Raw genomic sequence first — 16932 nt, 5'->3', positions numbered from 1 at the left:
GGCGAGACTGAGAAAAGGGCATATCTGAGCTGGAAGTTAGAACTACACGACCTGAAGAAGATTGAACACGCTTTGTTCCTGAGCGCCCACGAAAACGGCCGTGCCTATTGATAACTACAAGTACTTGACACGAAGCTCCATAGCTCCATCGATCGCCGACATCCAGCAAACCAAAATGGAAAACACAAAACGTTCAAACTGTTCAAGGACTGCAGTTTCTTTGAATTCTCGCAAAATAAACTTTTGAACACGACTATTTCTCGCAAAAAAACTTTCTCCAGCCGCGGACAAAATGTTTTCAAACGCGAAATTTTGCATAAAATCATGCCCAGATTTCGATGCGCGCGCAGAAGTACTGAGCCCCCTTAAACTAGGTTCAGCATTGGTAGCACAGTGGCTGGGTGGTAAGGAAGAGTGACTGAGATTCACATGGTTGTGGGTTCAAATCCCATCTTGTGTGTTTCTGCTTTCTTCAAAAATTTCTTTTTCTAAGTTGGAGAGAAAATTTCTAAGTCCAAGAAATTCTAAGGAGTCAAATATAAGTAGTCAAATATATCGTGTATTTGACTAAGCAGTCAAATACGCGAATCGTGTATTTGACTAAGCAGTCAAATACGCGATATATTTGACCGCTTAGGTATCAGGGAAATTAGTGGGGTCAAATACTAAGAAGGCGATAATCAGGTATACAGCATCTCCCTTCTACTCAAGTATACAGCATCTCCCTTCTACTCAGGTATACAGCATCTCCCTTCTACTCAGGTATACAGCATCTCCCTTCTACTCAGGTATACAGCATCTCCCTTCTACTCAGGTATACAGGTTCTTTCAGTGTCTTACAGTATCTTTTAAAAGTCATGGACACAAGTTATATCATTGAGAGCACGATAGAGGCACTGTTTCTCTGTTTATTTCTTCGCCGAACCTGGCTCAAATCTGTATGAATAGTGGACATTTGCTAATGCGCTATGATATCGCTAAGGTTTTTAAAATCTCCAAATCCAAGCCGGAATCGAAGCAGATTGTGCAAACAATTCCGCATTTGTGATTAGAAACAACTGAACCGAATTTTTGTGTCAGGAAGATAAACTCGTATACCCCAGCACCTGGCACACGGCAAGGTGATTCTTTGCAACCACGTTGTGCATTGAGTGATTGATTCAGCGTCTGGAGGATCGCGCGACCCAGCGCCCAGGAGAAAAGTCTCCAACTACGTAGCAGCACTGCACGCTAGTACTGTAGCTGTATGAATGAACCATCTGACAATAGTGACAATGACAGCCTGACAGATTTGGCAAGAACCAGTCAGCTGATTTTGTCACCAGCTTGCCTGATCCACTCACTTCAATATTCAAGCGCGAGCGCGCAGCAAATCTCACCTGGCTGTGCTGAGAGGCAGTGCACATTGCTAAGCTGAGACCCAAGCTGTGTACACAAGAAGTGCGTGTGTGAAAGTTGTCACTGTTTTTGCACGGCAGAAGTGTTGTTGTCCTGATAACGTCATGATGTATACAGTCTGGTTCCACTATGTAGCCAGCGCCACTCCCGCCCTCCAAGGTGCCAATCTGTCACTACTCTAACCGCCTAGACAGCTAGACATAGAGACTTGTTTGCTTATCATATGCTCATCATTTGCGTACCAATTATGAAGAGTAATTGCGCGAAAGGCCTGATCGGATTTCCGAATGCCTTCTTCACTGTGTCCTAAGAAACTGAATTTTTCAAAATCCGAATGCTGCAATGAAAATAATCAAGTGTTGGGAGTGCCCATCACGCTGAGAAAGTAGAAACCCCAGCCATTGCTTGACAGAGCTTCTTTCTATTGCAGATTAGTAGTGGTAGATTGGTCACAAGAAAAAATCTACTACCACTATTAAAGGGGAAGTTAAGGCAAAAATTAAAATTTCACCAGTTGTAGTCTTCGGGGTGCTGAGTCGAATGGTCTTGGTCCGAGGAAGCTGAGACGCTCCCTTCCTACTTGAATCCCAATCGAACTCGCGCACTTCCACCGAAACTGGGTGACTGCGCCCTACTAGATGGGGATTTGTATGCAAAATGTCACTAAAAGCGCCATTTCGTTCTTATAAAAGCACGGATCACCGCGATTGGCCCATATGTTGTAGTCTTTTGGACGCTGAGTCGACTGGTTTGGTCCGAAAAGGCTGCGATGCAGCGTTCCTCCTTTATTCCCAATCGAACATGGTTGAAGAAGCGGTCACGTGGTCCTGGGTGCCCAAATCACCTGGTCACCACGCCAGCAGGTGACAACTTTCACACCAAGGTTCAACTCGAGTTCAACTCGAGTGACAGGACTGCACCCAAAAAAGGTCAAACAGGCTAGTAAGTTGTACCCTGCAGGCACGGTGACCAGGTGACTGGTGTACGCAGGAGCACGTGACCGCTTCTTCAACCGTGTTCGATTGGGAATAAAGGAGGAACGCTGCATCGCAGCCTTTTCGGACCAAAACCAGTCGACTCAGCGTCCAAAAGACTACAACATATGGGCCAATCGCGGTCATCCGTGCTTTTATAAGAACGAAATGGCGCTTGTAGTGACATTTTGCATACAAATCCCCATCTAGTAGGGCGCAGTCACCCAGTTTCGGTGGAAGTGCGCGAGTTCGATTGGGATTCAAGTAGGAAGGGAGCGTCTCAGCTTCCTCGGACCACGACCATTCGACTCAGCACCCCGAAGACTACAACTGGTGAAATTTTAATTTTTGCCTTAACTTCCCCTTTAATATTGCAGGTTGTCTGCTGAAGAATGTGGATTGATACTAGCACTGTACCGGAGATGATCAATCTCCTCGCATGCCAGTGGCTTTTCAGGTTGGCTTCTTGTTACTGACTGCATGTGTGTGTGTGTGTGTGTGTGTGTGTGTGTGTGTGTGTGTGTGTGTGTGTGTGTGTGTGTGTGTGTGTGTGTGTGTGTGTGTGTGTGTGTGTGTGTGTGTGTGTGTGTGTGTGTGTGTGTGTGTGCATGTGTGTGTGTGTGTGTGTGTGTGTGTGTGTGTGTGCACGCGCGCGCGCGCGCGCGTGCTCACCTGTTTAGGTTCCGCGATATTGTACCCGCAATCCGCTGCATTTGCGTTCAGTTCAGCAAGTACTTCCTTGTCTACCATCCGTCACTGGCGCACGAGACTGAAGGTACCGTGTGCATGTGCATCTGTGTATGTCCAGCTTGATTCCTTCTAAGTCTTGCTCCCCTCTTCCGGGGCACCCACGTGAACAGTTACTGGCAAGGAACAAGTGCACGTACAACAGTGTGGGTGTGGGTGGGTGGCAGCTACCATTACATGCAGAGTGCTGCTCAATGAAATCACATCAAGTGAGTCAATGCTATGCCGGACGCTGCGCAACCTTAGACCTGCAAACACTGGGATGTGTACAGCTGGGTGCAGGGTGCAAATTTGACTCGCGCGATCGGACTTCATTAGGCCGCACTGTACTTCTAAAAGTAGTTTGGTTGGTGGGTCCAGGTACCAGTACAGCTGGTTTACAGTAGAACCTGTCATTACTTGATCTACACACGGCTGGTACGCGCGTGCCACCTAACAATATGGCGCCATCTAAGCTGGTTTTCAGCGAGGTTTTGTAAACCCGCTCGAATATGTTTTGATACGATCAGATTTACGAAGTATATGGGTGAAACCGTGGTATTCAGGCATCGCTTCGATTTTCAACGCCAGGCGCACTAAAATAATTCCACTTTTCTAATCACGATAAAATAATTGTTTCACAAAGTATTCTACTTGTTCTCACCTGGTGGTGCACTACTCCTCTAGTGCTAGTGCTTTTCTCTTCCTGGTACTGCGTTGGGGACGAAGATTACTCATTTCCATAACGCAGGAGAGCAGATGCTGATCAGCGACGGTCTTCAGACGCTGACTCGCGACGGGGATATTTTGAAGTCCTTCTCGTAATTGTTCAACGCAGAATGGATACTTTCTGCTCCGTGTTCCCCAAGCAAGCCAATGCCGACACCGAGACGACGCATCATGGGCAACATATGGTGCTCAAGCAGGTGTAGCTTCGGTGTTACATGCGCCAAGCCTCGGGCCACGATATCGGTCCTGCAAGCAGCAAGGAACGTTTTGATGCAAGCCTCCAGTTTGGTGAGAGCATCGTCGTCGACTGCCAATGACTTGCTGAAAATGCTGCTGCAATCAGCATACATAGTGATCAATTTGCCATGGCGCTCCGCGATGGCTTGTGCGTCTGCAAGCAGACTGGGCTGTCTGGCTGAGATGATGGCCACAGGAGCTTGTGTAATGGCAGTTACAACAGCGGGTGTCATGGCGACACAGATGTGATTGCCATTGAACGCTCCACCATGATACACCTGACTCTGGATTTTGTTGGCCTGCAGAACAGGATCCAAAGACTGCTGGCATGGACCATGCATGTCTTTACAGCCGCTCAGCTTTTCTATGTCAGATGTTAGGCGAGCCACCTCTACACGCTTGTCTCGCTTTGCCGTTATCAGCGTGAAACCAACTTGAAGCTGCTCAACACGTGCTTGCCATCGACCGTCATTGTCATCGACCTGCTGATTCTGCACCGAGATCGTCAGGAATTGAAGTTGGTGCTGGTACGTGGTGCATTCTTGCTCGGTCTCTTCAAGGCTCGTGCTTGCCGTCTGCAGCTCCTGGTGAAGTGTGGTTAGCCGAGTGAACCCGTCACCGTCGCTAGATGCTGGAGCGCAGTGCGCCGCTAGCTTCAGATCGAGCTGGTGCAGTTCCTTTTCCAAGAGCGCATATATCCACACAAATATGCCGAGGTCCAAGTGGAGGGCTGGTATTACAGCGTCGGCTACTGGGATTGGCAGGATGGTGGGCCCGAATGACTTTATTGAATAGCTTCGCCCTGCTGAGGCGAGAGCCATCAGTGGTGTAGCGCTGGTGATCCGCTGCCAATGTTTCCAGGGACCTAGCTGTTGTCTCATCCTCTGGTCCACTGCTGGGGTGTAGGTCCATCGAGCGCTTCATACAGTGGCAATGGATGCAAGGTCGAACACCACTGGGGCCAGACAGACCGAAACATGGCATTGGAACTCGTAGTCTCCAAAAAGGAACACTCGCAGCTTCTTCCCCTTCCACTGCGTTGCCATCAGGTCACGGACTTGTTGTTGGTACATACTGAGAGCACTGTAGAGGTTTCCCGGTGTGTCTTTCTCATCGAATACGCAAATCGGTATGGTGTTCTTGACAGTGTTCGGATGCAGTACGTTTGCCACCTGTGCAGTAGAAAAAGAAGACACTGTGCGTTAGATGGTATGATTATTATCTCGTGCATGCCCAATTTTCGATAAGCATTCATCTCATTTTGTCACTAATTCAATGCACTAATCTAGCTGCACTTCTTAGTATAGTCTATAGCAAGCAGCGCTGCAGCATATACACGTCTAGCAAGTTTATTATCACCCGCTTACCTGGAAGCTCAACTTGAACGTTCCACCACCATGATCACCACCGATCTTGATCCAGACTTCTGACTGAGGAATGCTGCTTGACCATGTCAGGGCTTCAGCACCATGCAGCTTGTCAAGAAAATATAGAACTAAAGCGATTAAATCTGGAAAGTATACCATGGCTGCCATTCTGAGCTCACCGTTTCGCCTCGTCATTGGTATGTTCTGCAGTGTATATGCTGGCATCTGCGTGGCGATGAATGCGCGCATCTTCTTTTCTGACTCCAGCTGTACGCCAAGTGACCGCAGCCATGTCCTCAGCATCCTGAATTTTCTATAGGACAGAGATAAGTCTGCCTTTATAGCCAGCGCTGTTCCCGACGTTGGCATTGTCGGATGCAAGCCAATGTCGTGTAGGAGCTGCTCTTGCTCCGGTGTGGAGAGGCACTTTATTCCAGCCACTTCTTGTGCCCGTATACCAGCAGAATCTCCACAGACAGTCTCGTTGACGGTGCTCAATTGCAGGGAGCGTCTGCGGATTGTTTGTAGTGATGCCTCTTCGGATGATGTGGTTGCGGCAGTGACACGCTGGTAGATCTGAGGTCTTCCCCGACAGATAGGCTTCACTTCAAGCTGGCCACTTTCAGCCTTGGCGGTCACCAGCTTACTTGTTAATCGGTCTGCAACATCGCCACACATTTTCGACGGTGACGCTTGTAGCACATCACTCACAGAGGATGTGGCGCTGATTGTACGTATTGGCTGACTATGTCTGCTGGATGTTGCTGCCGGACTAAATGCGCAGGCATCCACATGCTTCTGTAATTGGTGTAGGGGAACAGTGGCAGAACAACCTGCCAAGGCAGGCTCGTGATAGTCACAATGTATGGTCCAGTTGCTGATCATACTTCTGATCACTCGGTTGGGCCGCTGCAGACTGGGCGCTGCTATGTCACTTGGCGGCAACATGATCGTAGACGTGAAGCGTATTTGTGTACAACCTGGCCTGAAGTATGTTCAATTTCTCATATTCCAGAGAGATTCCGGTGTGTTGATTCATGAAACTCGGCGGTTGTCGATGTCATCCTCGACATTTGCACATTTTTAAAATTTTGTAGTTGTGGTCGACCGGTCCTGCACGCACGCACCGCCATATATGCATTCTTTGCCCTTTTTGGACGATGTCAATTTTGTTTTTGTTTTTGTAATTGCTTCGTTGTCAGTTGATCGGGTCAGTGACCAATTTCTACAGTGTACTCGTTCAATACGATGTAGTGGTGAAACGAATATTCGAACATTCGAACATTCGTTCGGTTTGTCACATTCGAATATTCGTTAAGTCACATTCGAGTATTCGTTACGTCACTTCGAATGCAGTGCCTGTACATACATGCACGCCGAACACGGTACAGTGCAGTGCGTAAAGCCTGCCTGTTACTTTGTACTGCATGCATGCACATGTATGTCCTTACTGGACTGCCAATGGTGTACAGTCAGACCTCGGTTAACCGCACACATCCGTTTTCCACAAAAATATCCGGATAGGCGAGGGAACCGGATAATCGAACACACATACTGTATGTAAGCATGGCATATGCTGTACATTTGTAACCAACTATTTTCTTCCGGATGGCGAGGGATCCGGATAAACGAGGACCGGATAAGCGAGGTCTGACTGTACATAACATTTATGAACTTCGAAGTAGCCTTATGTGGCAGTATAATTTACGTGGCACTACCGTTTGTCATACCTAATAAATTGACAATATCCATCAAATGACTGAGAGGAGGGCATGTGATGTCATCTGTGTTACCAAAAGAATATTCGTTCATTCGTTCGTTAAGCTGAAGAATATTCGACTAGTAGGTTTTGACATTCGTTTCACCACTAATACGATGGCAGCTTGGTCTTGCTTTTCGGTTTGGGAAATCATCTTTCTGTACTCTTCTGCGATGATGGAATGCCGTACCTCAAGACATTTCAGTTACATATCATCGGAAAATACAGTTCTCATCTCGGCAACAGACAAAAGAAACCACTACCGGAATTTCCACTGCACTGGCACTTGCTCTGACCACGAGGTCAGGAAAGCGAAAGCGCTTGGATGTCAGCGGCAGCCCCTCAAGAGTCCAAACCTACCTGATATTGTATGAATTATTTTCGTCGACTTCAAGAATACGAGCCACGAGGCACTTCCTCCAACATGCAAAATGCGAAATTTTTTACATCCAATTACATCCAAAACGGGCCACAACTTTATTAGGAAACGCACAAACTCTTTTGGATACGAACTGCAATTCGTAAAGTTTGTGTGACAACTTCACGTCTACGCATGTACGAGGCCTAGTGTGAGCACGACCGCCACGTTTCTGCGTTTTGCTGACGCATTGACGCGTGCTCATGGTCGCAGTGTGAGCGTGCCCTAATCAGGATTATAAACGCCAAAAGGACCTCGATCAAAACTGGCACGAAAAGTTTCCAGGATGCACGTCAAGTTTCGAAACTGCTTGAAACTGACAGCCAGGACAACATAGATTGAGGGAAAATTGAAGGCGAGGGTGAGAAAATTTTCTTTTTCCAGGACCGCGGGGGCGCAGTAACAGGTCCACCCAATAGCAACAAAGTGGCCAACGATCAAGATCTATCTCGTTCTCAGGCCGTTGGAATCTGAAGGAGATCGCGGAAGCTCGTTCTGAGTTTGGGAGAAGGCAGCTGCAAGCTAGCTCTGGCAAGCGAATAAGTCCAAATATTTAGGGCAAGCAGGCCAGAATCGATCCAAATTGATCTGAGAACGTACCGTATGGCAACCGAAAAATTGAATAAACTGTCTAAATAACTGGCCCTGTCACGCGATCACGATGCAAAAATTCAAAAATTCAAATTTTGTGACGCCATATTTTTTGGCCGCAGAGCGCATGCATGAAACAGCCGTGTACAGAGGGAACTTCATGTGACAGGATTCCTCTGGCTACAGGGAGTACACATTACTTCTGAACTATGCAACTTCCCGCTTTCACACCCTTGAAAGCTGTGTTCCATGTATTGTATCGTGGTGTATTCTGCCTTCTCGTGTCCCGCTGCATTCTGCTTCACCAGCTCTAAGTTTGTGTTTTGCGTGGCCAATCGTGGTTATGTGACCTGCAGCTGCGCTGGAGAAGGCTGCGTTTGACCCGGATGAAAGCGTGCGGAGCACCGTTGTCGTGACACTGCAGGAGACCGCTCTCCAGGACATCAACTGCATGACGGACAAGGTAGCGCCTGCTTGTTTTCGTTTACTTCACATCGCCGTCATGTTATGAACACTGCTCGTGTGTCTTGCCTGTTTACAACTGCCCTGTGGTGTTCATGACGAAAGGCGTCCTGCTATCAGTATACCAGTAGCAGGATGCAATGGAGTTTGAGAATATCTGTACTTTGAGTACATGCTCTCTGCAGATTGTGTACTTTGAGTACATGCTGTCTGCAGATTGTGTACTTTGAGTACATGTATGTGATACTGTAAGACCAGTAATTTTAAAGAGTATTTAATTGTAACGAGTTGACAAATTTGAAAGAATCGCTAACATTTGAAGTCATTATGTGCAAAACAATATGTACATGTGCAGTTATTTGCCGGTTTCGAGACAGAATTCGTTAGAATTCCACCTCGCTAACCCACGAAAATCCAGAGATCGTTAACTTTAATCGGCATTAAAATATCTGGTCTTACAGTAGCAGTTTTCACAGCACATTGGTGGCTGCCTTACGTTGGTCAGTGTATCATGTTGCATTCAAGTCTGTATGGTTTCCCTGGCTCTTTTGGTCTTGCTTTCTATAGCTGTGGGCACTCCTCCAGAAGAGACTACTCGACAAGAAGGTGAGGCGCGCGTGTGTGTGTGTGTGTGTCTGTGTGTCTGTGTGTGTGTGTGTCTGTGTGTGTGTGTGTGTGTGTCTGTTTCTGTGCCTGTGTATGTGTCTATATCCGCTTACATGCTTTTTGTTGAGAACGGTGCATAAGAGCCTATAGCGGAGGGTCTCTGGACCAAGCTGTAAGCAAGAGCCTACAGCGGAGGACCTCTGGACCAAGCTGTAAACAGGAGCCTATAGCGGAGGGTCTCTGGACCAAGCTGTAAGGCCGCGGTCACACCGGACTCGATTCAGCCATTCAGCCGAAGAAAGCGCTTGTTTACGTCACTATTACCATGGAAATGGCTGAAAAATGGCCTGCAAGCTACTTTCAGCTAGTTCTGAATCGATTACTCGTTACTTACTCGATAGGACATAGATCGAGCGGTTATTTCGATTTTTGGCTAAACGAGTAGAATGGTACTTACGCTCGGTACGGAATTTCCGTTTTTCGGGGGTCGGGCAAAGCATGCATGCACCGAAAGTGTTTTGATCGCGTGTCTTTCTCTCCAGTTTGCTTTCCGTACTTTGCCTTTGCCATCCGCCTTGACCGCGCGTCTGTGTATCGATCAGTTGAGTTTGATTTTCTCGGAAGACTGTGGATTCTTGGACGGTGCCTCTAGAACGTAGGTCGCCCGAGCTTTGGTTTGAGGCCAAGACAAGGCACCAAACTACGATGAATAAGGACACGAAGAAGCGAGAGTGGATTGGGACTGCAGACCTTCGTGTAAGAAAAATCCAGGAGAGTGAACAATCACTCTCGCTATCCTCTCAAGGAGAGTGGTGGGAGAGCAGTCCCCACCACCCTCCCCCCCCCCCCCAAAAAAAAAAGTCGCTCGCCTTATCTATCCAAGGCGAGCACAATACGGGCTTTTTCAACATCTTGCCATACCCCAATTAGATTCAATACTGTAAAAGCCATTATTCTAACGAGGCGCATATATAACGATTTCCCAAAATTGACTAGTTTACGTATACCAAAGGTAACGATTCTCACTCATTCTCAACGCTCAATAGGACAGTATATGTATCGATTTCTGTATAACGATTTCTATTTTAACGACAGCTTTCTCCTCGTTAACTCGTTAGAGTTAGCACTTCGTTATATATATGGCTTTTACAGTAGCTGCCAAATTCGTTCTGGAAATTCACTGTACGCACTACAAATGAAAGCTGGTCGGACCACAACTTTAGTTTCCCTTCATCAGAGACACTGACACACGCAATGGGAAATTGAGACAATTCGCTAAGATCCATGGTATTTTTGTAGTACCGTATTCATCGTAGAGCGCTCCTTTCTTCTGTAGCTAGCTGACAGCTAAAGACCTGTGCCTGGCGTCACACAGCTACAGGTCTATGCATGCCCGGACTGTCACGCAACAGAGGGAAATCATTAAAATACTAATAAATTATGATTGCCGCCCAAGTGCGGAAGGGAAAATTTGCAACGGTACGTAAAATACCTTGCGAGTGCCGTAACTCCACTATTGGCACTCGGATCGACTTTCGATTTGTTGGAGCCGACAGCTGAGAACTTTCTAATGCGAATAGACCTTTCGATTACTCGGTTCCTTTCAGGGAAAGCTGAGTTACAAAATACCTTGCGAGTGTTTTCAGAACTTCATAGTGATGCGGATGCACTCGAAATTCTCAAGGCGCGCGACGAAAAGTGCGCCCTAAAAGAAAATAAGGAGAGCGAAGGCGCGCGAGAGCGATCGCTCTCCTTTTACCAGATGGTCTGGGACTGAGTTGAAGAAATTTGCGAACGGTGAATGCCCGTTTCGGCAACAGCATAGGTAGCAGGAATCATATGGGCCGGCGCATGTGAACATGGCGTGCTAGCTTCTCACGTAACACTGGTCCAGTAGCCTCTGCTTCAGCGGCAAACACATCACCAGGACCTGGTTCATAGTCAGCATCACTGATACTCCAGTCCTCGCCTCCTGTCAAATCCCATACTTCACAGAAGTTGTGCAAGGCACAGCTGGAGAGAGCGGCATCAGCAGTAAACACAGGATTCCGCAGATCACATCCATCCAGGATGCGGAAACGGCCCTTCAGACGACCAACGGCTTGCTTGACCACTCTTCTCGTGCGTATCAAGCGAAAATTGAAGGTATGCTTGTGTGGCTCCAATGGTCCATGCCAGTCGTCGAAGCATTTCATCATCGTGTTTGAAAAAGGGAAGGCAGCATCACCGACTAAAAACGGATGAATGCACGTGCCTGATATTGTGTTGTTATTCGGGCCACGTTCCTTGAGGGTCAGCCATGTTCTGTTGACGATGTTCCTTGGAAGGTGGCTGCATCGCCAAGTGAGCCAGCCCGACCAACATTGAGGTACGTGAAATGACCACGGTTGTCCACAACAGGAAGTATAATTATTGCAGGATGTCATTGGTAGCACCATTACGCATCGCCGTGTATCAAGGGCTTCCGGCGGATGCGCATGAAGGTTCCATCAATAGCACCAGCGCAACGAGGAAGGCCACAAAGTCCGGAAGCCTTTCATGACCTTGCGCAATTTCTTGCCAGTAGGAAATTTAATTACCTTCGGGAGCAGAACAGTCTTCAACACATTGACGGTATCATGGGTGATGGCCACAGCGGTTCACTTTCCGATGACGAACGTCAAGGATAGCTGTGCCATCGCTATGTTGTGAGCCAACCAGTGCAGAGTGATGGCAAGCCGCATTGCAGAAGATACTGGGCGACGGTAGTTCGTTATTTCTCTTTCCAGATGTCCACCAATTTTGGCATGCAGGGCCCAAAAGGATGCTTTGCTCATTCTCAGATGAAGCTTGTGCTGATCGTTTTCCCAGTCAGCTTCATCCCACGCGACTCCCATCGTGTTCCTGTGCATGATGGCTGTCCTCATTCCACGCACCTGGACTGCGAAGAACATGCCAAAAACGCCTCTTTCGATTGCCAAATCCTGGAACATTGGGCAAAATGCCAAGAATAGCATTGTCATCGTCATCCTCTTCATCATGCTTCCGTTTGCACATTGAACTCGGGAGAGCAATCGGCGGAGCAGAAAGCTCAACATCCAAAGATGTCCACCCGGGGATATAAGGAGCCAACTTTAAGCGAAATCAGAAATTTGGCCATGTGACGTCCGATGGACCTATAAGTTACTAGCAAGAGTACATGAAAACCAGAGTGTGCAGCTCGGATGGGTTGCTGTCACGGCGGAATTCCGTGATTACATCATTTTAGTGATGTAGTGCGTACAAGCAGGATTCAAGCTGGTCTCTTTCTGCACAACTGCAGCTCAGTTGTACGCACTACGCCATTTCCTGCCTCAGATCTGCGCCAAAATGATGTAATCACGGAATTCCGCCGTGACAGACACCCATAGCAGAAAAGGGCCCAAGCTGCACACTCTGGTTTTCATGTACTCTTGTTACTAGTTAGGACTACCAGTCCACCAAGATAACGAGATAATATACGGGCAGACAACGAGGAACACAACTGACAAGGATATTGAGACATTTGGCTCAACATCCGAGTTTTTATTCCAAGGTATTTTCGATTTATTTGTCTTGTGTGCGTCTGCATGCTCTGGCCGTATGTAGGTGACCGTGCGCTTGGACACCATGACCACCCTGGCCAATATCTACCACACCGTGCATTTGCGCTGCTTGAACAAGAGCGGCGACCGGGCGGACAAGCAGCTCCTCAAGCGCCTGGCCTGGATTCCAAACAAGATCTTTCAGCTCTACTACCAGCCGACCGCCGAGGATAGGTGAGACGGGAATGGGGGAATCCCTGGTTTCCTGGGACGTCATCTGCATTGGTGTATGACGCCGTCTGCATTGGTGTATGACGTCATCTGCATCGGTGTATGACGTCATCTGCATTGGTGTACGACGTCATCTGCATTGGTGTATACCCTGCATACATCTCTTTTAGAGACTAGGGGCGTGTTTGATTGGTCAATCCGCATTCAGATCAGAGTCACTGGAGCAGTCAGAACAACAGTTCCCAATCAAACAGGACAGCGAATATTTTTGCCAGAAATGTTGTAGAACTCGTGTTTGCTCATGTTGCCGCGAACTTCGAAATTTCCACCGAGTTCAACGATTTTTAGTTTCATAGCGTCGCCATGTTGCTTTTGCTCCACGTTGGACTCCTCCTTCTTGCTCTTCAGCCACTGCAAACCCTCCGATCCTGCTGCCGTTCCCACCGTTGAGGAGCGTCGTCTTTTCTTCGTTGCCGCAGCAGCAGGAGGAGCAGTAGTACCGGAGGCCCCAGCGACAGTAGCAGAAGCACCAACGGCAATGGCAGCAGAAGGTGCTGCGTTTGCATTGCCACCTTTTACATTGCCACTGGACGCTTGGGCCGCAGAGTCGTCTGGCGCTTGTTCAACGGTTCGGTAGCGCGAAATTTTTAGTAAACCAATTTTCCAGATCCAATTTGGGTCGCGTTTTATTTTAGGTAAAAATTTCCTGTACCGAAAATGAAACTCCACCGAAATTTTTAGGTTTTTACAGTGTGGGTGACCACCAGCCAGGAGACATGACCTGCCCAGTTTCCTCATACTCTCCTCTGCAGAGCTATGTAAACTACCATGCACCTTTCAGAAGAACACACACTCGGCTGTGGGTGGCAGCACTACAGCGTTACAACGAAAAAAAGGAGGAGAAAGGATTCTTCAACGACTACACATTTTTGAAAGGATTGGGAGAACTTCAAATTCGAACGATCAGTTGGGAAAGTGAACTGCCTGAAAAGAGAAAAAAAAACGTCCAGGTGGGTTGGCATTTTTTCTCTCTTTTCAGGCAGTTCACTTCCCCGACTACACAATTGTTTTTTGTCTCTCTTTTCTCGAAGTCTTGCTTCTTGCCACTGGGATCTAAAAGCATGCGGTCGGATCAGGTGAAAGCCGCCTAAGCACCATTAACGCACTCTCCACATACAGGCATGCACCCGGCTCAGAACACATTGTTTTCTGGTTGGCATATCAGGGATATTGGGCGGAGCAGCTGGCGTGCATGAGAAAGACAGGTCGGCCTGCTCTGCGCAGGAGCTGTGACCCGGTGCACACATAGTGTGTGTGAGAGAGAGACAGACAGGTCGGCCTGCTCTGCGCCGGAGCTGTGACCTGGAGCACACAGAGTGTGAACGAGAGACGGTCGGCCTGCCGTGGGCAGGAGCTGCGACCGGTAGTGATTGAAATGAGCCAGCTGCGGAGATAGACTGCCCTCACCCGATATAAGTATATTGACAAGAGTTGTACTGACACTGTTATTGAGGAAATTATGGTGACAGTGACGGAGAGATAGTGATCCCCAGTCGAATGGGGTTGGGAGGGAAGGGGAAATTGACACTGACGGACAAACCAGTGAACAGTCAAGTCGTCAGAAAGCAAAAGTGACAAAGGAGTCTCTCTTTTCTCCTTCTCTCTCTCTAAAGCAAGATTTGGAATGCATGCGTGGGAGAGTGGCGCGCGCTGCGCATGCGCATGTATAGCAATGACATCATAATCAGATGCATGATCATCAGACTAAGTATGAGTGGTAGATTTTCCACGTTCGTTAACAGGGCTTAGCGCACACGCTAAACCACCAATAATGTACCTGCGGCGGTAAAGCACCAATAATGTACCCGCGGCGGTAAAGGATGATTCGTTCCCATAGCCTCTGTACTGCGATGTGATTTGTGAAAGATTTTGTGTGTGTTCCTGTGTTCTGTTGTGTTTGTTTTTGTATTGCTGGCAGTCTTGGTGTGGAGCGTAGCCTGCACATGCATCTTGTGCCGGTCACAGCGAGTGATGAACAGCGCCTTCAGTTGCTGCTCAACATCTACACTATCCTAGACGATATTGCCATGCGGTCAGTCTCCATGTCTGTGTGTGTATGTGTGTGTGTGTGGGGGGGGGGGGGGGGGGGGGGATGACTGAGTGTGTGTGTTGGGGGGGGGGGGGGGACTGTGTGGGTGTTGCTGCATGACACCGCATAACTGGGTGTACTTGAGGGATATATCTACCATTGATGTGCTGGTACAGTGCTGGCATTGTGAAACTGACGTTGACTATAGCCCAGGGTTGAGCGACCCTTGCACTACACTGATACTGCAACTGGACTTAGTATGCAATGACCCCATCTTCGTTGCCGTTTGTTATGTACCCATATCAAAGCATATATGACTCAGACCAAGCTCAAAGGACCAGCTGTCGTTTCCTTCTTTTTGGTTTTATAATATTTTACTAGTATTTCCGACATCTCCTTCAACAGGCTCAGGGACTTGAAAGTCGTGCAGACGTCCTTTGATAAATAGGGGTGAAACAAATACGAGTATTGACTATCCGAATATTCTTTCTGTTAACGAATATTTGTTTGTTTACGACTGCGAAGCTTTCTACAATGATAAGTTAATAATTGACAACATGTGGCCGGTTTTCTGCGAGATTTGACCTTCCGGAATTCCATGAAGATATCCATTTTGAGAAATGCTCGTTTTTCCGGGAAATATTTTTCAGCCAATGGTCAAACAAGCGATCACTCCGACATCAACGCGCTGCCACAAAGCGATGATGAGGAGAATGTCGATGACGTTGAATCGGTGCCAGAGACAGCGGCCGGCATCAGTACAGCAGCAGGAACGAAGAGAAAGCGAAAGTCCTTCCAGCCAGTGACGCCAGAGGATGTAGCAGAGCGCCGTGTGAAAGTATTCGTATTTGTCGTAACGAATATTCGTTTGGTTAAGCTTATCGAACGAACATTCGAATATTCGGAATATTTGTTTCACCCCTATTGATAACATTGATACAATGTACGCAGCGCATTATTGTGTTCATCTCCGTCGCCATTTGGATGTAACCCTGCTGTATCCGTGTGCTTTAACTTCCAATACCAGTTTAGCACTCTGACATTGCAAGTGGTCACATCCAATACTCTATCCTGCATGGAGTTCGTCCGCGGGCTGTTTCCCTTTCGCGACTCCGAATTCCGCTCACTGCGAATGCCAAACAGTCAATTTGAAAAAAAAGGACTGGAGAAACAACCTCTTGTGCCTGTGCAAGATACAACTCTTCACTGCAGTGGCTGGCAAGGCCACCAACAGCGAACCAGGGAATGAGCAATGCGTGACGGAAACTTAACATGTCGGAGGTGTGCGCAGGTCAGGAGCAAAGTCAGAAAAGGAAAGCAAAATAAGAGAAAGACGTGCAATGATCAGTTGCGGAAGTCTTGTCGGCAGCCTACTGTAAAACAGGACATTTTCGGACGGATTTTATTTTCGTACTATTTCGTACACGGCCTCTTTTGTACTAAAATTAATTCCGTACTAAAAAAATTTCATGTGAAATTATGTACACTATACATGCGTACTGCTAGCGAACACGTACATTTAGCCTGCAGCACTGTACGAAAATAAAATCCGTACGAAAAGTCGAAATTCAGCTTTGTCCGAAAATATTTCTGTACGAAAAATGTCCTGCTATACAGTATCCAGGTCACGAAACAGCATGCATGGCAGGAGTACTCTAGTAGAAGCAAAAGCAGCACGGAGCAGAAGTGCTGGCTCCACGGTTGGGGAGGCTTCGAGGTCGGGAGGTGGACAAGCTCCAGCTTGTGGCGGCGCACTCTGGACGTGAGGTGTGTGTGTGTGTGGGGGGGGGGGGGGTGGCTGCT

At 47.8% G+C, this 16932-nt stretch overlaps 1 protein-coding gene across 1 annotated transcript in view; it reads left to right on the top strand.

Moving 5' to 3' along the window:
* LOC135817867 (sister chromatid cohesion protein PDS5 homolog A-like) overlaps positions 1-16932 on the top strand; it is a 57041-nt gene that overhangs the window by 8199 nt on the left and 31910 nt on the right. Inside the window, exons 9-13 of the mRNA XM_065331149.1 lie at positions 3053-3147; positions 8556-8662; positions 9229-9267; positions 12874-13043; positions 15019-15132. Coding sequence (XP_065187221.1) covers positions 3053-3147; positions 8556-8662; positions 9229-9267; positions 12874-13043; positions 15019-15132 — 525 coding nt within the window. The remainder of the gene's footprint in view (positions 1-3052; positions 3148-8555; positions 8663-9228; positions 9268-12873; positions 13044-15018; positions 15133-16932) is intronic.

The sequence above is a fragment of the Sycon ciliatum genome, chromosome 5 (assembly GCF_964019385.1).
Source record: "Sycon ciliatum chromosome 5, ocSycCili1.1, whole genome shotgun sequence".
Classification (NCBI taxonomy): Eukaryota; Metazoa; Porifera; class Calcarea; order Leucosolenida; family Sycettidae; genus Sycon; species Sycon ciliatum.
Note: the sequence above shows the minus strand (reverse complement) of the source record. Positions and strands in the feature narration are given on the sequence as shown.